General features: G+C 40.5%; 1 protein-coding gene across 13 annotated transcripts in view; it reads right to left on the minus strand.

Moving 5' to 3' along the window:
* Window positions 1-1677: 1677 nt before the first annotated feature.
* The window catches only part of celf5a (cugbp, Elav-like family member 5a), a 180403-nt gene continuing 167228 nt past the window's right edge, over window positions 1678-14852 (minus strand). For 4 of the 13 annotated variants that reach the window (XM_071487508.1, XM_071487504.1, XM_071487507.1 and 1 more), the window contains exons 8-12: window positions 12042-12257; window positions 11648-11734; window positions 10329-10472; window positions 7702-7865; window positions 1678-7186 (exon numbers count right to left, since the gene is read on the minus strand). In XM_071487508.1, the coding sequence (XP_071343609.1) occupies window positions 7738-7865; window positions 10329-10472; window positions 11648-11734; window positions 12042-12257 (575 nt within the window). In that variant the 3' untranslated portion in view covers window positions 1678-7186; window positions 7702-7737. Of the gene's footprint in view, window positions 7187-7701; window positions 7866-10328; window positions 10473-11641; window positions 11735-12041; window positions 12258-14852 lie in introns of all 13 variants that reach the window. The other 9 variants (XM_071487502.1, XM_071487505.1, XM_071487498.1 and 6 more) reach the window with 3 other exon arrangements.

A 14852-nucleotide genomic window follows, 5' to 3' on the forward strand; every position in this document is an offset into this window, starting at 1 on the left:
ATTGACATTGAAAACTTCTATTATAAAAAAAAAAAAAAAAAATCAGAAATAAAGAATATGTAAAAAGTTCAACACTTCACAGACAGTGGAGGAGTCCTGACAGGTTTGCAGTAAACTGCTCAGGCCTGTATAGATTGCTCGTCCACCCTCTTTGAGCCATCCTGTCTTGACTTTCCCCTGTAAACAAGGACAATTACCAAGCTAATGAGTTGAGAAAAAACTGCTTGAGTGATTGATTCTCTCAATGGGGAAATTAATTTGATATTAATAGAGCACTTGGCAAGATAAATAGATAGTGGTGTGTGAGTCCTCTCCTTGATTGATAATGGATAGATTGATGGCTGTCTTAACGCAAGATCTTCCTTATACTTAACTGAGGTGGCCTTGATGAGGAGACTTTTGTATCACAAGATGATCAAGTGTGGAAAGCATTATGAGGCTTAAATTTACTTTGATATTGATATTTAAGGTAATACCTCAGGTTAGAGAAGAGCTTGTAGACCTCAGATACATATTATATGACAATAACATAATAAAGGATCATGTACAGGCTGAATAGTGATTCCAAAAATATGTAGAAAACATCTTCAATGAGTTGAATTTTTGCAGTTTATACTGTTGCTTGATTTATTGGTGCTAAATGACGCAGGTGTCAGTCAGCCACAGCTTTAAAACTCATTCAGCTGCTCTTGTGAGATTGTGTTTGCCTCCAGTTTCACAAGTGGCTCCTTAAATGATCCCCTTGCATCATTCCCGCAGCTCCTGACGACTCATGAGACCCTCTAACCCCCTCTCGGTGAAGCATTTTGCTTAATGATGCACTCAAGAGGCTGATTTTTGCACCGAGCAGAAGACGTCCAGCGTGTACATACATTACACCCTGTTACATGGGTCACTGCTGCAGAACAAAGAGCAAGAAGTTACTCATTTCTCAGGGAGTTTGTGTGTGTGTGTGTGTGTGTGTGTGGTTTTCAGACAGCTCTAGTCGCAGCGATTATACAGCTATCTCATACCACAGGCTTTCTCATACCTGACCAACCCAATCTTTCTGTGTCTCCTCAATAATCAGAGTGACAGCAAGCAACTAGACACACCTCACCCACTGGCTCACTGCAGAATGGGTATTGACCTACATATCAAATCATATGCTCCTGGCTTGTGTGATAGAGATTTTGGAGGGGGTGGGGGGTGGGGGTAGCACTGTATGATTGGCAGTCCCACTTTAGTAAACACATTGCATCCCCTGGGTTTCTGCCTCATCGTATGTATTCTCTGTTGCAGGTAAAACGCCACGTCTAAGGATAAATCCTACAAGCTAGGAGCTCCTGCCATTGCAGCAGCGTTTTCCCTGCTACTGTAACAGTAGAGAACAGCTGAGAACACCTGGCTGTCTGAGTGTGTATTTTTATTAACGAGCCTGTGTCACCAAACTTTTAACAAATGGCCCCCCGGCACCCTGACGCCCCAAAAAACCCAGCTCGGAAATTAAGCATCTGCATCATAAATCTTGGAAAGTTACAATAATTTGCAATTCACTCCCTCATCAAAGGCAATATTACCCTAATTTATTATCTCCCTGCACGAGGGGCGCGCAAAGGCCGTGGAGATAAGAGTTTATCAGGAGGGGGATTGATTTTCATTAACTGATTGTAATAAAGATGAACTGCCTGCCGTGCACACTGACCAAGAGCCACACTTTATTGTAATTGGGACAATTTATTTCATGAGCCAGTGGCTCTACTTTTTTGTCCCTCCCATTCTTTTTTTTTTTTTTTTATCTCATATGCTCTTCAAAACGTGAATGCGGTGTCTCAGCTGTGCTGCTTCTGTTGCTACAGCCAGTGTTGATGTATGAAGACAATGATTACAAAGTGTATGTGCAGACGCAAGTCAACTGTCAAGACGTTGCATCAGATTTAGCTTCTGGCATCAAAGCTATGCAATAGTTATGTAAACTTGACTGATACTCAGCGCCTTCCTTATATCAATTTACTGCTTGTCAAGTTGATAATGTTATTTGTTCCCGTCTTTCTATTACAGCTTCTCCGTGACACCTCCCAACTGAGATTGTCTGTCTGTTTGTGTGGATGTCTGTTTCTGTTTTTGTATTCTTTTACTATCTTACACAATGTGTCCTGACACATATTTCAGTTGTCTCTCTGGAGCAGAGCAGCATCAGGTGACTTGCTAACTGGAAAATCCTTCAGTCTCCACAATAATAGGTAATCTAAATCATCCTACACATGGAGTTTCCACAGGAGGATGAAATGGGTACATTTTCACCACTGGAGCGTCCAGCATTTTAAAATGAACTATTTTTGCCACAAAAATATGAACTACAAAATGTTTTTTAGAAAAAAGCTGAAGGGATGTGTAGAGTGTGTAGCAGTGACCCTGGTTATCCTTTAAAGGGCCATGACCCACAGTTTCATCGCTCAACATGGATGAGGTGTCAGTAACAGATTCCAAGGTGACGAGCTGTAAGAGGTTGCAACATCTGCACCCTGCAACTTTCACGGTCCTGGAGGGGAGCAATTCCTTGTGCAACAACTCCCCCTCTCTTTGCGTTGTGGTTCAACACTTCATTCAATATTAGTGTGAGAAACAAAACATCCAGTTTGAATTTTTATTGTAAAATTGGAAAAAAAGGAGAGAAAGAGAGAAAAGCCCCAATAAGCATTTCTTTTTGATACATATCTTTATCTTACCATAACCAGAAAAGAAAAAAAATAAATAAAACTGGCTAAATAAATAATAAATAAATAAAAATAATAAATAAATAAATAAATAAATAAATAAATAAATAAACAAACAAACATCAAGTTACATACTTGAGCCGATAATTAAATATAAAATTATTAAATCATTAATCATTAATATGAAGTAATCTAAGCAGCAAGTATTAAGAAATTTCAACAGGGGGAAAAAAGTTTGGTTTCTCAGGCTAATACAGAACACATAGTTTTGTTTTGTTTTTTTAAATATTAAGGTTTTTTTTATAAAAAAGATACTGCTTTCCCTGTCAGTTAATCCATGCTGTACTGACGCTGCCACAAAAACAGGTGGCGCTCTCCTTTAAAAAGAAAAAAGAAAGAAAAACAAAATAACCTGTAAACAGCATTTTCTCCTCCAGGTTTAAAGAATAGTACTGAGATTCCTCTTTTTGCGCCCTGTATGTCAGTAAAGTCTACTTCACAGACTCCATACTGCTGTTTATAGGCTATGTTTTTGTATGCTTTGTGCTGAGAAACCAGAAAGTTAAGATCTTTATAAAGCGAAACCCTCCCCCCTCCCCAGCCCTCCCTCCATTTCAAACCCTAACCTATATTTACCCAAAGAAAGGTCCTGTGCTGATTTTCCATAATATACAGATTTCATATTTATAATAAGCTACTATCCTTAGCATTCAACCATAGTTAAAGAATCATTTTGTTAATACGAGTAGTACCATAATCATAATCTTTAACCCTCCCTGCCCCCATTGAGCATGCTCAGAGATTGAAAGGGCACCATGGTAGGATGACAAACATTTCAAAAAATGATAAAAATGAATGCAAGAGTGAAAACAATGTAAGAGATAAACTTCAGCTTGACCACATGCAGATTATGTATAACACTAATGGAATCATTACCGCCATTTCCTTTCTTTTTTTTGTCGGTTTCCAGTCAGTTCTGATGATTCGTAAATGTTAAACAGCTCAGTTCATTTCTTGGATTTTGGTCCTTTCATTACTTTCCTTCCCCTTTTTCTGAATCATATAGCAGATATGTATATCTAGGCTTATGCACTACATACACAACCGCAAACTCAATCAGGTTGGAATCTGTCTCCATCCACAAACCTTCACCGTTTTAATTGCACTCAATCAACTTTTATTCATTTTTTTTTCCTTGGCAGAATGAAATTAACTCAACATCTTTTCAAACTCATTAAATTTCAGCCACAGCTGGCATCTTTAATTTGCATTACCCAAGCTGTTGTGAAGGCCAAATTTAATTTGATTTTAATAATTTAAAAAACTCTCCAGTAGAAACCCCATAAGAAAAGATTTTTGAGCGGGTTTATAAGGCCCTGTATGGCCCGGGGAAAGGCGGGCATATATCACAGCTTCCTAAAGCTGCTGCGCCCTGACAGGAGAGAGGAAACTAACAGTAACTCACCAGGGGGGGAAAAAGCTGTCGTCTGGCAAATATATATGAAACCTACCCTTTCCACTGGAAAAGCCTATAGGTGCTATTGTATATCATAACAGCCTGAACTGACCCTCTGCCTACACTGTTATATGATATCACAAAATCAAATATTTCATTCTACTATTGAACATTTCCTGAAAATGAACACATTTATAATACGTTATCATAAAATTTCAGGAAGGAATCTGGCACATTTAAAGTCCGATGAGGAGATGCAGTGGATATGCTTGCATAATTTGGCAATTCATGATGATAAAAGGCATTTTCAAAGATTTTCTTCTTACAATATCTAAGTATTTCCTGCAACAGAACAATATACAGTGAATCAGAGTTACATTTGTGAAAGGTTTACCAATAAATGAAGCTTCCCCTCCCTAATAGTACTGATCCAGTGAAGCAGAAAAATAATAGGCATGGCTGCCCACAGTAAAAATAAAAGAAGGGATACAGTCATCAGGACCTGGGCAGTCATTTTGGTGATAACATTTGTTGTACCAGACTACAGAGGCATAGTAGTCATGTTTTCTGAAGACTCTACTTGTGTGGATGGGCCCATAGAGACAGCATTGTGATTTGATGACTGAAGCACTGATGTGTCTAAAGTTAGAGCGATGATCAGAGCGCTGAGGTCTCACAGAGTCCTGAGGGGCAAGCTGCTTCAGAGAGCAAACTGAGCACATGAACGGCTTGCTGGAAAAAAATTCAAATTAAAAGACAACTGAGAGAATGTTAACTGAGCAAATCTGATACTAAAATGGATAAATAGTTTGTTGTTTAAAAAAAAAAAAAGAAAAAAGAAAAGGTGAATCAGGAAAAGCAAAGAACTCATGAAAGGCAGATTTCATCTCGGACGTCTTCGGTAAAAAGCATCACCACAGATGATGCAAGTTTGGTTAATTAGTCATATCTGATACGGTGTGATGTGTCGTGACCACACTGTATAGGAGCCATGTGTGACCGGCACTAATGGTAAGCTGTCATCTTGTTGAAGCAGCAGCAGCTGTAGCAGCCACACTTGCAGGCCTGCTGCTGTCTAATTGATGGATCATTTTGCTCTTAATTTGACCTCCTAAGGCTGGTAATGCCAGGCTGTTCCTCACCGTGTACAAGCTCTTACTGTGCTATTATACCCTTTGGAAAAAAAATACAGCTGCTTTTCACTGAAGAACTTGTACAGTCTACTCTAAACTAGATATACAGATTCTGTTGCAGCCTTTGAACCTTTTTGTTTCTTTGCGATTATGACGTAGATTTAAGAGCTTTCAACGTGTCCCACAGGACATGCTGCCTCCGTCAGGTTTGGGGTCCCCTCTGAGACTGTGGATGATAGTAGGAGAGGGAAAAGACTCCCATCCAGCTACTGAGAGAAAAATGAACTCTGTCACTTAGTCAATTCATTCAAAATGCCAATGTGTAATTGATTGTGCATCTCTTGCCCTGCGGTGCTGCTCCCCATCTGATCAATATTATCATTATCCTAATTATGCTGTGGGTTAGCTCTTGGGCCCCCGTGAACTGATGGTCCCTATTAAGAGAGAGATATGCTGGCACTTGGAGGTGAGGAGAGAGGGAGAGAGAGAGGGGAGGAGAAAGAGGAGGGGAGTCTGCTCTCGCCTGCTGAGAGCAGCTGGAGGAGCTTGGCAGCGAGAGAGGGCACGACCTGGCAGGGACCACTGTGACACGCCGATGGAAATTTTTACAACTGCTGTCAGGCTCATTTGTATATTTTATTAAGCAGTTACAGATGCTGTGCTGTTTTACTGCTGCATATCCAGCTCAGCTGGGTGGCACTTTTACCACACTGTTTTATGGTCAGATTATCTGTAATATCAAGGTTGTAATGATGACATGGGATGACTCTTGTTTCAATTATGGAATTGCAATGTGCTGACGAGAACAGAGGACAGCACGACATGGCTAAATACGCTACAGATCTGTGATGTTTGCTTCGCGAGGCTGTTATTGTGTCACTTTTGGCACTACAGGACTTGTTTTCTTCCTCCTCTGACACAATAACACCGACAGATCACACCTCCGAGATGAAATACTGCGATAAGATGGAGCAATGAGTGGCAAAAGAACATATCTGAACATGCCCGAAACAATGTCTATCCCACATATTCTACGCCACTAAAATAGTATAGCTTTATTTTTTTATACATTTTTTTTCTGTTTTGCTTTAATATTCTCAAACCCAGTAGCTATAAATGTAAAAGGAAAAGAAACCAAAACCCCTTTCGTCTTTTTTTCAACCTGAAGCTAGTATTTCCTCTTAAGTTTAACTTGTAATATTATTAGTAGTAGTTTGTAGTATTAGTATCATTAATACTATATATTACTGTTCAGAACAATAAAAATGTTTGGTCCTTTGGTCCCTTAGGGGTGAAAGATTTGCAGTTCTACTGTTGCTAATGGAAACCTCAGTGACCTCCAAGAGTCATAGTTCTGCGCTTGCTGAGAGAGACGGTGAGAGAATAAGAGAGAGAGGGAAAGAGAATGAAAGTCTGTCAGTGGACGTACAGAATAGCTTCTTTTTTTCCACTGCTTTTCTTGATCTTCAAGTTTTAACCCTCATTTGTCCAGTACAGTAAAAGCCACAAGCGCCTCTTTCCTTATATATATGTGTATATAATATGTATATAGAAATCTATTTGTTGTTGCTGCTTTTTTGTTTGTTAGTTTGTTGCTTAATTAACAATTCAAGTCTCAACAAGAAAAAGTTCTGTTGTTCAGTCTCATCACATCTTTTGTCAGTTTCTTTTTTTTTCTCTTTTTGTCTTTCTTGCACTGTGCCATCTGTTACTGTTAAGTCCCCCGGTGAAGCGCCTCCTCCTCTTTCGCTTCTTCTTTTTCTGCCGTAACCTATATCTTCATAAGTAAATGCTGATATGTCTTCAAAAATTCCTTATGTGTTGATTTTTTTAAAACATATTTTGCTTTCAAAGAAAAAAAGTTTAACTCCTCCGAGATATCTTCATGTGTCCTCTAAAACCTGGAAATAGAAGAAAAAGGCAATTTCAGATCTGACTGCTCATTAAACTGTCATTCCAGAGATCCATTTCTTTAAACTTTGGATAGTTCAATATGGCTCTATTATATCAGTGTAATGGTCTGGAGAGAGCTAACCCACACTGGCACACCAATCAATCTTTGTCAATCACGATGATGACAGATTTTTCCATAATTAAAACGCCTGCTGAGCTGCATATGAAATCCAATCTTCAATTTCTACTTGTCTGCAGATACTAAAACCTTAAAGGATTGAGCTTTACATTCACTGAACATACGGTATATTTAATACCTATCTGTCTAATAGGTAAGAAAACTATAAGCTCTTACGTTCAGACCACCATAAGAATGGGAAAGTACACATTCTGGCCATCAACATGTCAGGGAAAATCCAGTCACCCTCTTTAAACCAGAGTTAAACCTTCAGCTTCAACAGTAACAATGCTGAGGATCTGAATGTCGAACCAGTGACGGTGCGCTGACACTTTGTGTGCTCACCTGTGCTGCTGCAATGAATACTGAAGGTAGGCTGTGTCAGTAAGGGCGGCTGGCATCCTTCGGTCTCTTTAGCTGGACTTTCAACCTCTTCATGCCAATCTGAAAGCCATTCATGGCTTGGATAGCTGCCTGTGCACTAGCAGGGTTGTCGAAGCTCACGAAGCCTGGGAAGAAACAAATTAATTAACTCTAACGAGAATAAGGTAATTATGAGTGTCACAAATGATCAATTTCAGTCAATATGTACAGATGATATTTATAATAAATTACTCAACTGGCAGTCAGAAACAATATGCTATAAAGTTGTTTGACCAAATAATCTTCCAAGTCTTTAGAGAGTTTAGTGTAAGGCAGCGTTTTAGAACTGGATTTTGACCAGTTGCTTCTTTTCATCAAGTTAAAGCTAACATAACAAACAATTGTGAGACTCTAAATGCAACAAGTGTGTGTGGGGGTTACTGTCTAAAGGCACCACTGTCCGTATGTCTCCTGTATGACAGGTTTTGTCTGGATGAGATTTAATGATTTAATATCAACGTGCTTTGTGATCCCTCAGAGAGAATGATGCAGCTGCTGATATTAAAACAAGAATAAAATAAAACTGAGTGAAATATTTTGCTTTTGTAATGAATAAACAGACTGGGATTTATCAGTATTTGGTAGAAGTGAGAGGATTAAAGAGAGCTTTTAAAAAACTTTTTTAGTGTTACATTTTACAACATTTGTAAAAATGTTTAACAGCACAGATCAACTCGTGATCTGAATTACATCAGCAGATTCTAGTCCACTGGTAACCAGTGTAGTAACCAGGTCATCCCTCTCAATATATTTATTTCAAATTTGCTGTTTTTAACTTAATAATGTCCTTTTCAGGGTGGCTTTTTGACACCCCTAGAAAGCCCAAAACACATAAATGAATGAGGACAAGTCAATGCCCAAAGTAGTTTGGGTAAAACAAGAGCAAACATAGTTCATCATGAGGAGACAGGTCTGCTGCAGACAAAAAAACCCCTCGGAGCATTTCCCCAAAATACACCCCTCCTCAAACCTATGCTGAACATCCTGTTTCCATCATGTGCAAAAATAAAGCCTTGAGAATCTAGTGACCAGAAACTGCAGTGGAGTGTGTCTCCGCTTGATGCGCTCCCCTGTGTCTGTGGTGTCATTAGGAACAGTCGATGACCCATGAAAAACAGCAGGAGTCTCTCCACGTCCACAGCCACCTGGGGGAGATGTCTGCCTGGCCTGCTCGGCTCTTGGTTGGCCCATTAGGGCCAGGGCTGGCCAACTAAGAGGAAGACTGAATGGAAGTCTGAAGTAAGTATAGAGGCAGGGAAAGGAGGTGACCTCCTAACCCACCATCGGGTTAACACATTCGAGCTGGGGAAGGGAGATGAGATGGAGAGACGATGCGAGCTTAGAGCTCTAAGCCCTCAGCTCAGTCTTGTCACACGAGTGTGCTCTCTCTCTTTCTCTGTGTTTCCCAGTCTTTTGCACACCATCAATCTAAGTTTATCCCCTCTTTCTCTTTTCTAGATTAATTACACCAGTGTGCTCCATCCTTCCCCAGGCCTAACATTATGTTGTAAATGCATAGTGTACAAGTCAATACTGCAAATAGCTCTTCTTTCATGAATTTATATGTTATTAAGTCCCCCCAGGGAGTCAGGACCACCGATCAATTTTGCCCAGGGTTCTTAGGTTCCCTGAAGTGAAAACAAATGCTGATCCATAACTGTCCTTTGCCTCCCTTTCCCCCCCCAACATCCCTGCCTACCTCCTCAAAGTTTTTATAAGCCCTGAGGCTTGTTGGTGTGCGCAGGCTGACAGCGCTAAATGGGACAGGAGGTGTGGAGGTGTGTGAATCAGCCTCAGCAGTGAAGGTATTGACAGATATTGGGGTTACAGAACGGTAATGTGGATGCTGATACAGCACCTTAACGTTTCCAGGTCACACAGCTGCCAAACAGAAACAAGGACATGGACTCTGATTGACTCCATCATGGCTAGTTTGGTCACAATGCACTCAGCACATTTTTTTCCATGGTGCCAAAACACAACAGTCATCAAGATGCAAATTCAGGTCAGTCAGTCAGGGCTAGGATCATAAGTTCATTCAGTCCTCTGAGTCTGCGTGCTCAAATGTCATCAAAATCTCCAACATTTAAGATATGTGTACATAGTTTTTGTTTTGACAATTTTAGTTTAGAAATAAAAGCTTCAATTCATGCAAAAACGTTCATTCGAATCTTCCTGTTTAAGCTGTGTCATTCACTAATATCTGAATAATTTGAAAAAAATACAGTAGATCAGATTGCAAACTGCAACTGTTTAGTTGCAACTGGTCCACTCTGTATTTACTTTGAATGTATTTATTAAAATAGGCAGTAATTCTTTTTTCCCTTGTATGGATCTCTACTCCTTTACATCTTATAAAGCAGAGTAGAGACCTGTGCATCCAAACCTGCCATCATTTCATCTTTATGTGAGAGACAAAGTATAAAAAAATCACAGTATAATCATGCCCTAAAAAATATTACAAAACAACATTCAAAGCATTTTTTAAGACGTCAGTAAAAATGTACAGAGACAGTAAAAGTCAGTGTGAGAACCAGAGAACAACATACCGAAGCACTTGCTCTGGTTGGTTGCTCGGTCCATGAAGACCTTAGAAGAGATGACAGTGCCGAAGGGCAAAAACATCTGCATGAGTTCATTGTCTCCAAACTCCTGTGGCAGGTGGTAGATGAACAGGTTACAGCCCTCCGGGCCTGGATACAGAGAGAGGGAGAGACAAAGAGAGAGAGAGAGAGGGTGTTTGAGTGGGTGAGGGAGAGAGGAACAGCTGTGAATTTGTTATTTTCATCTATGCGGTCCCTCATGTCGACTAAATTAAGATAAGTGGAAATAGATTTCCAGGATGTCTGTGACATTATCAGTGATACAGTGATTACTGTTCTTAAACACACAAGAATAAATTGAAAAGTTTTGCCTTGATTTGCTGATACCATGTGGATATTGAGAATATATTTAAAATTTCTATTTACAGTTAACCAACTTTAGATGTAAATTTAAATTTAAATATGAAGAATATGAAGGACTAAATCTAGATAATGATAACAATCTTTAATGAGTAACTAGTGTGATCTATGAGCTGCATAAGAAAATAATTAAATAATAATACATACATTTATATATTTATTTTTCTCATTCTCCTTACTCTCCCCAACCCACCAGTGGCTACGTCCTTGTACATGAAGCGCAAAACTGAGGGCTTCTGCTGCTTCCACACCTCCTGTGTGACACAGTTATTTCTAAATTTGAAAACTAAATAGCTGCTGTTACTAATTCAATGCAAAATACACGATTTCAGTGCAACCTGAATTAATATTTATTCAGCAAACCTGCAGCAGGTGTGAGCAAAAATCACCACGCTGCTTACTTTTAATATATTCAAATATGCTACCACAGTTTTCTTGCAACCTGTCTACCTACATTTTCATTTCTTTTATCCACTGCCACTATTCTCTGCTAGCTAAGAATATGGTTATATAAGCTTTAATTACTGCATATAAGAAAAAAGCATGGGCCTTTGTAGATAATGTATAAACTATTTTCAAGATGAAGAGTATAATATAGTTGTATTAACATTATTCTATCATCCTCATGCTTTATATATCTATTACCTAAGATGTGATGTGAACTGCATTCAGTAATACTGTTCTCTCAGCCGTTCCACTTTATTTATCTATTAGAGAGAATGAGATGTGTACAGTGTTAAAGTAATAGTCCTCTGTCACCCTCTCGTTCTTTATATATGTATTACACAGAATGAGGTGTGCAGTGTAAAAGCAATATCGGTCTCTCATACTCATCTTCTTTATATACCCATTACACAGGATGAGATGTGTGAAGTGTAAAAGTAATAATGTTCTCTCACCCTCACCTTCTCTCTGCTGCTGCTGCTGGATGACCTGGGGTGGTTGGGGCAGTGTCTGACCAATGGGAGTCAGCGTGGTGGCTGGGTAGATTGCTGCAGGGAGGTAGAGAGAGGGAGTGAAAGGAGGGAGGTGGATGTAAAGGAGAGAGAGGAGTGTAAAAACGGGGATCCTACAGAGAATGGTGTCAAGGATGCTTAAGGTCAATCACACAAGCATAACATGTGTAATCAAAGACTCTCTGATGTTATGTTCTAAGGCAGTGTCCTACATTATCTGAATACACACATTCTCACACTCACTACTTACCCTGCAGTAACTGTCTCCTTGCTGCTACTCATTTAGCATTTACAGCAGATTGTAAAAATACAATATAGTAAACAGAGTCTTCCTGGCTCTCACCTGTGTATTGCTGTACTCCGGTGAAGGCTTGCTGGAGGGTGTCAGCAGCGGTAGGGCTCTGGGTGGAATAGGGCGGCAGGCCATTGGTGTACACGGTCTCAACGGCAGGATGTCCATTGGGCTGATGAGGGATGCCGGTGAATCCGTTGACGATGGGCGTGACGATGCTGGGCACGGCGGAGGTGGTGATGTTGGCTGGTGGAGAACTGAGGCCTGCTGGGGAAAAAGGTTCACTGTTACTGGATCAGGAGGGCTCCATTGGCAGGGCTCTACATGACACAACAAAACAGTAATAATTTGTTCAGACATAAACAAGGTTATTGTGTACAGAGAGTAAAGATGCAAAGTCGCACAAGCAGATAAACACACACACACACACACACACACACACAAACAAAGCTCGTGACCAGAGGCTACACTGCGTCTCCTCTCTAATGCAAGGACACGCGTGCGATGTGAGTCTGTCACATATCTGCCGTTTGTCGTGACACATCCTGCAGGATAGCTGGGAAGTCAACCTGTGAAAAATGAGCCTGTCTGTAGTGTTTGTGCGATACCCTGCTGGCTCCTACTGCTCGAGATGATGAAACCACTATGCAACTTCTGAGAGGGGAAAAAAAAAAAGATCTGGACTAGATAGAAGGCGATTACAGAGGGAGATTTGCTTGAATGGGCAGGTAGCAAAAACACAACGTTGCCTGTTACTTTTATACATCATAAAAAAAAGCCAAAAAAACAACAGTTGGCAGTTTGACAAATGGGTGGGTCATCACATATATGGCACACGCCTGAAAGGCAGATGCAGGAAGGTTCATGAGTGGACTCGAAATTGGATGCTCCCTGTTCTCTCTCATTCAATGCATTTTAAAAGGACCCTCCTTGAAAAGTGTTTCCAATTATGCCAGGAACGTCAAAGTACCCATTTTGAGCAGAATCTCACTGTGTGATGGTCTCTCTAAAACGGCTGCTCCGTGGCAAAGCATCCAAGCTTGTTGAAGTACAGCTCCCCTGAGGACCACCTCTCAATCTGGAAACCCTCGTTCTGATTGGACAGAAAGCCCAGGTTGTCACGGAAACCCTCCAGCATGCCATATCCCCACAATCTGGTGCCTCAGTAAAGAACCCCCTGTGAGAGGTGGTCCAGATAGGGTAAACAATCACATCCAGAATACACATAACATAGGCTGAGATTTATGCTAATGTAACGGTAAATATGCTGTACATCACATGCTGAAACCTCCCACCACTGAGCAATATCATCTACATAGCCATATGGGATTTCTTTTCTCATTCTCCTCTCCTCTCCTCCCTTTCCTTCTTCATCCTCCTCTCCCTGTCTCAGCATTTAAGACATGAGGAGTCTGACAGTCATGCCGACTGCTGTGGTGGCCAGGGGAATTGCCCAGGTCTAGTGAGAGCTGTTGTGTCTTTTGCACTGGTTTCTTTTTTTTTTTTTTTGAAGCCTCCCCACGATTGCTTGTTTCCTGCGGAGCTGTGATGAATTAGACTGCAGCTTCAGCCCATTCTCCTACCAGGACCCAGGAGACTGCCGTTCCTATTCTGAGGACTAGAGACAGCTAGTCTGCCCGGGCCACACGCACTCTACTGTACCGCCAGATAATGCACCCTCTCCATCATCAGGCAAATTCATTTTCCAAGGCTTAGCAAGGCTGGGGGAACGTGCGTCTATGTATGTGTGGTAGTAGGAGTAGGAGTGGTAGTAGTAGGTGGTAGTGTGGACACCTTACATGCAGTTGCACAAGATCCAGGGTCAGGCAGTTGGACATGATGTCTATGGTAAATTGACAACACATGTCACAAGTAACAGATTGGGGCCACTGAGTCCAGGCAGGTTATCACTTTGGAAATGTCACAGCGGGGAATAAGCATAAGAATCACAAGTGTAATAAGGTGGCATTGATACTGCAGTGAGGCAAAGCTCTGAAACATTTCACACCCAATAACTAAACTAAACTAAACTAAACTGAATGCTGAAAAGGACAACAGTGGCTGGCTTATGCTTGTACTGGGTCAGAGAATGGGGTCATGATACAAGAAAAAAGACAATAAGCAACACCATGCCCGATAAAACAATGATTACACTAGAAAGCAATTTATGTAGCCTAGTCATCATCTTTATCCTCACTGCCACAATGGCCCAATATCCAACATGAGCAGACCCTGAAAATGTTCTCCTCAGTTGAAATGGGGAAGTATTTCCTACTATCCTGAACTAGAAAATAACAAGACATTTTCATTTTATACCTCAGTGGACATATAGTTCTTGCATTGTGGAAAATGTATTCATAGCCAGTTTACAATGCACACACAAGAGTGCAGATATACATGTGGTTGTCAGTGTGTTCTGTGTGTATTGGCCTGTAATAATGACGTGTTGTTCCTCACGCTGGCAAGGCTGAATACGAAGCTATGGGTCAGCAGATTACATATTCTATACAGCGAGCACTTAACTATCACTTCTCCCCTCTGGAAGTCTGCAATGCTAAACAGTATATATATGTGTGTATGTCATATAAATTTATGTTACAAGAAGCAGAATTACATCCATATTCTTGCAGGCTGCTTCTTAGAGGGGAAAAACTGTTGATTTGCTCCGTGCAATGATTGCCTCACTAAAGAAGTCCTCACATGCCACAGATGTATTTATTATGCTAATTATACATTCAAATCAACGAGGAATGCTATACCCATACTGGAGAGTGCAGTCATTACCAGCACAAGGACTGTCTTTTGCTGGAACAAGTAATAAGCACTCAAAACAGATGCTTTCATCTAACTGATTTAAAATGT

The sequence above is a fragment of the Trachinotus anak genome, unplaced genomic scaffold, assembly GCF_046630095.1.
Source record: "Trachinotus anak isolate AG129_WGS33_773 ecotype Australia unplaced genomic scaffold, CSIRO_AGI_Tana_v1 ptg000010l, whole genome shotgun sequence".
NCBI lineage: Eukaryota > Metazoa > Chordata > Actinopteri > Carangiformes > Carangidae > Trachinotus > Trachinotus anak.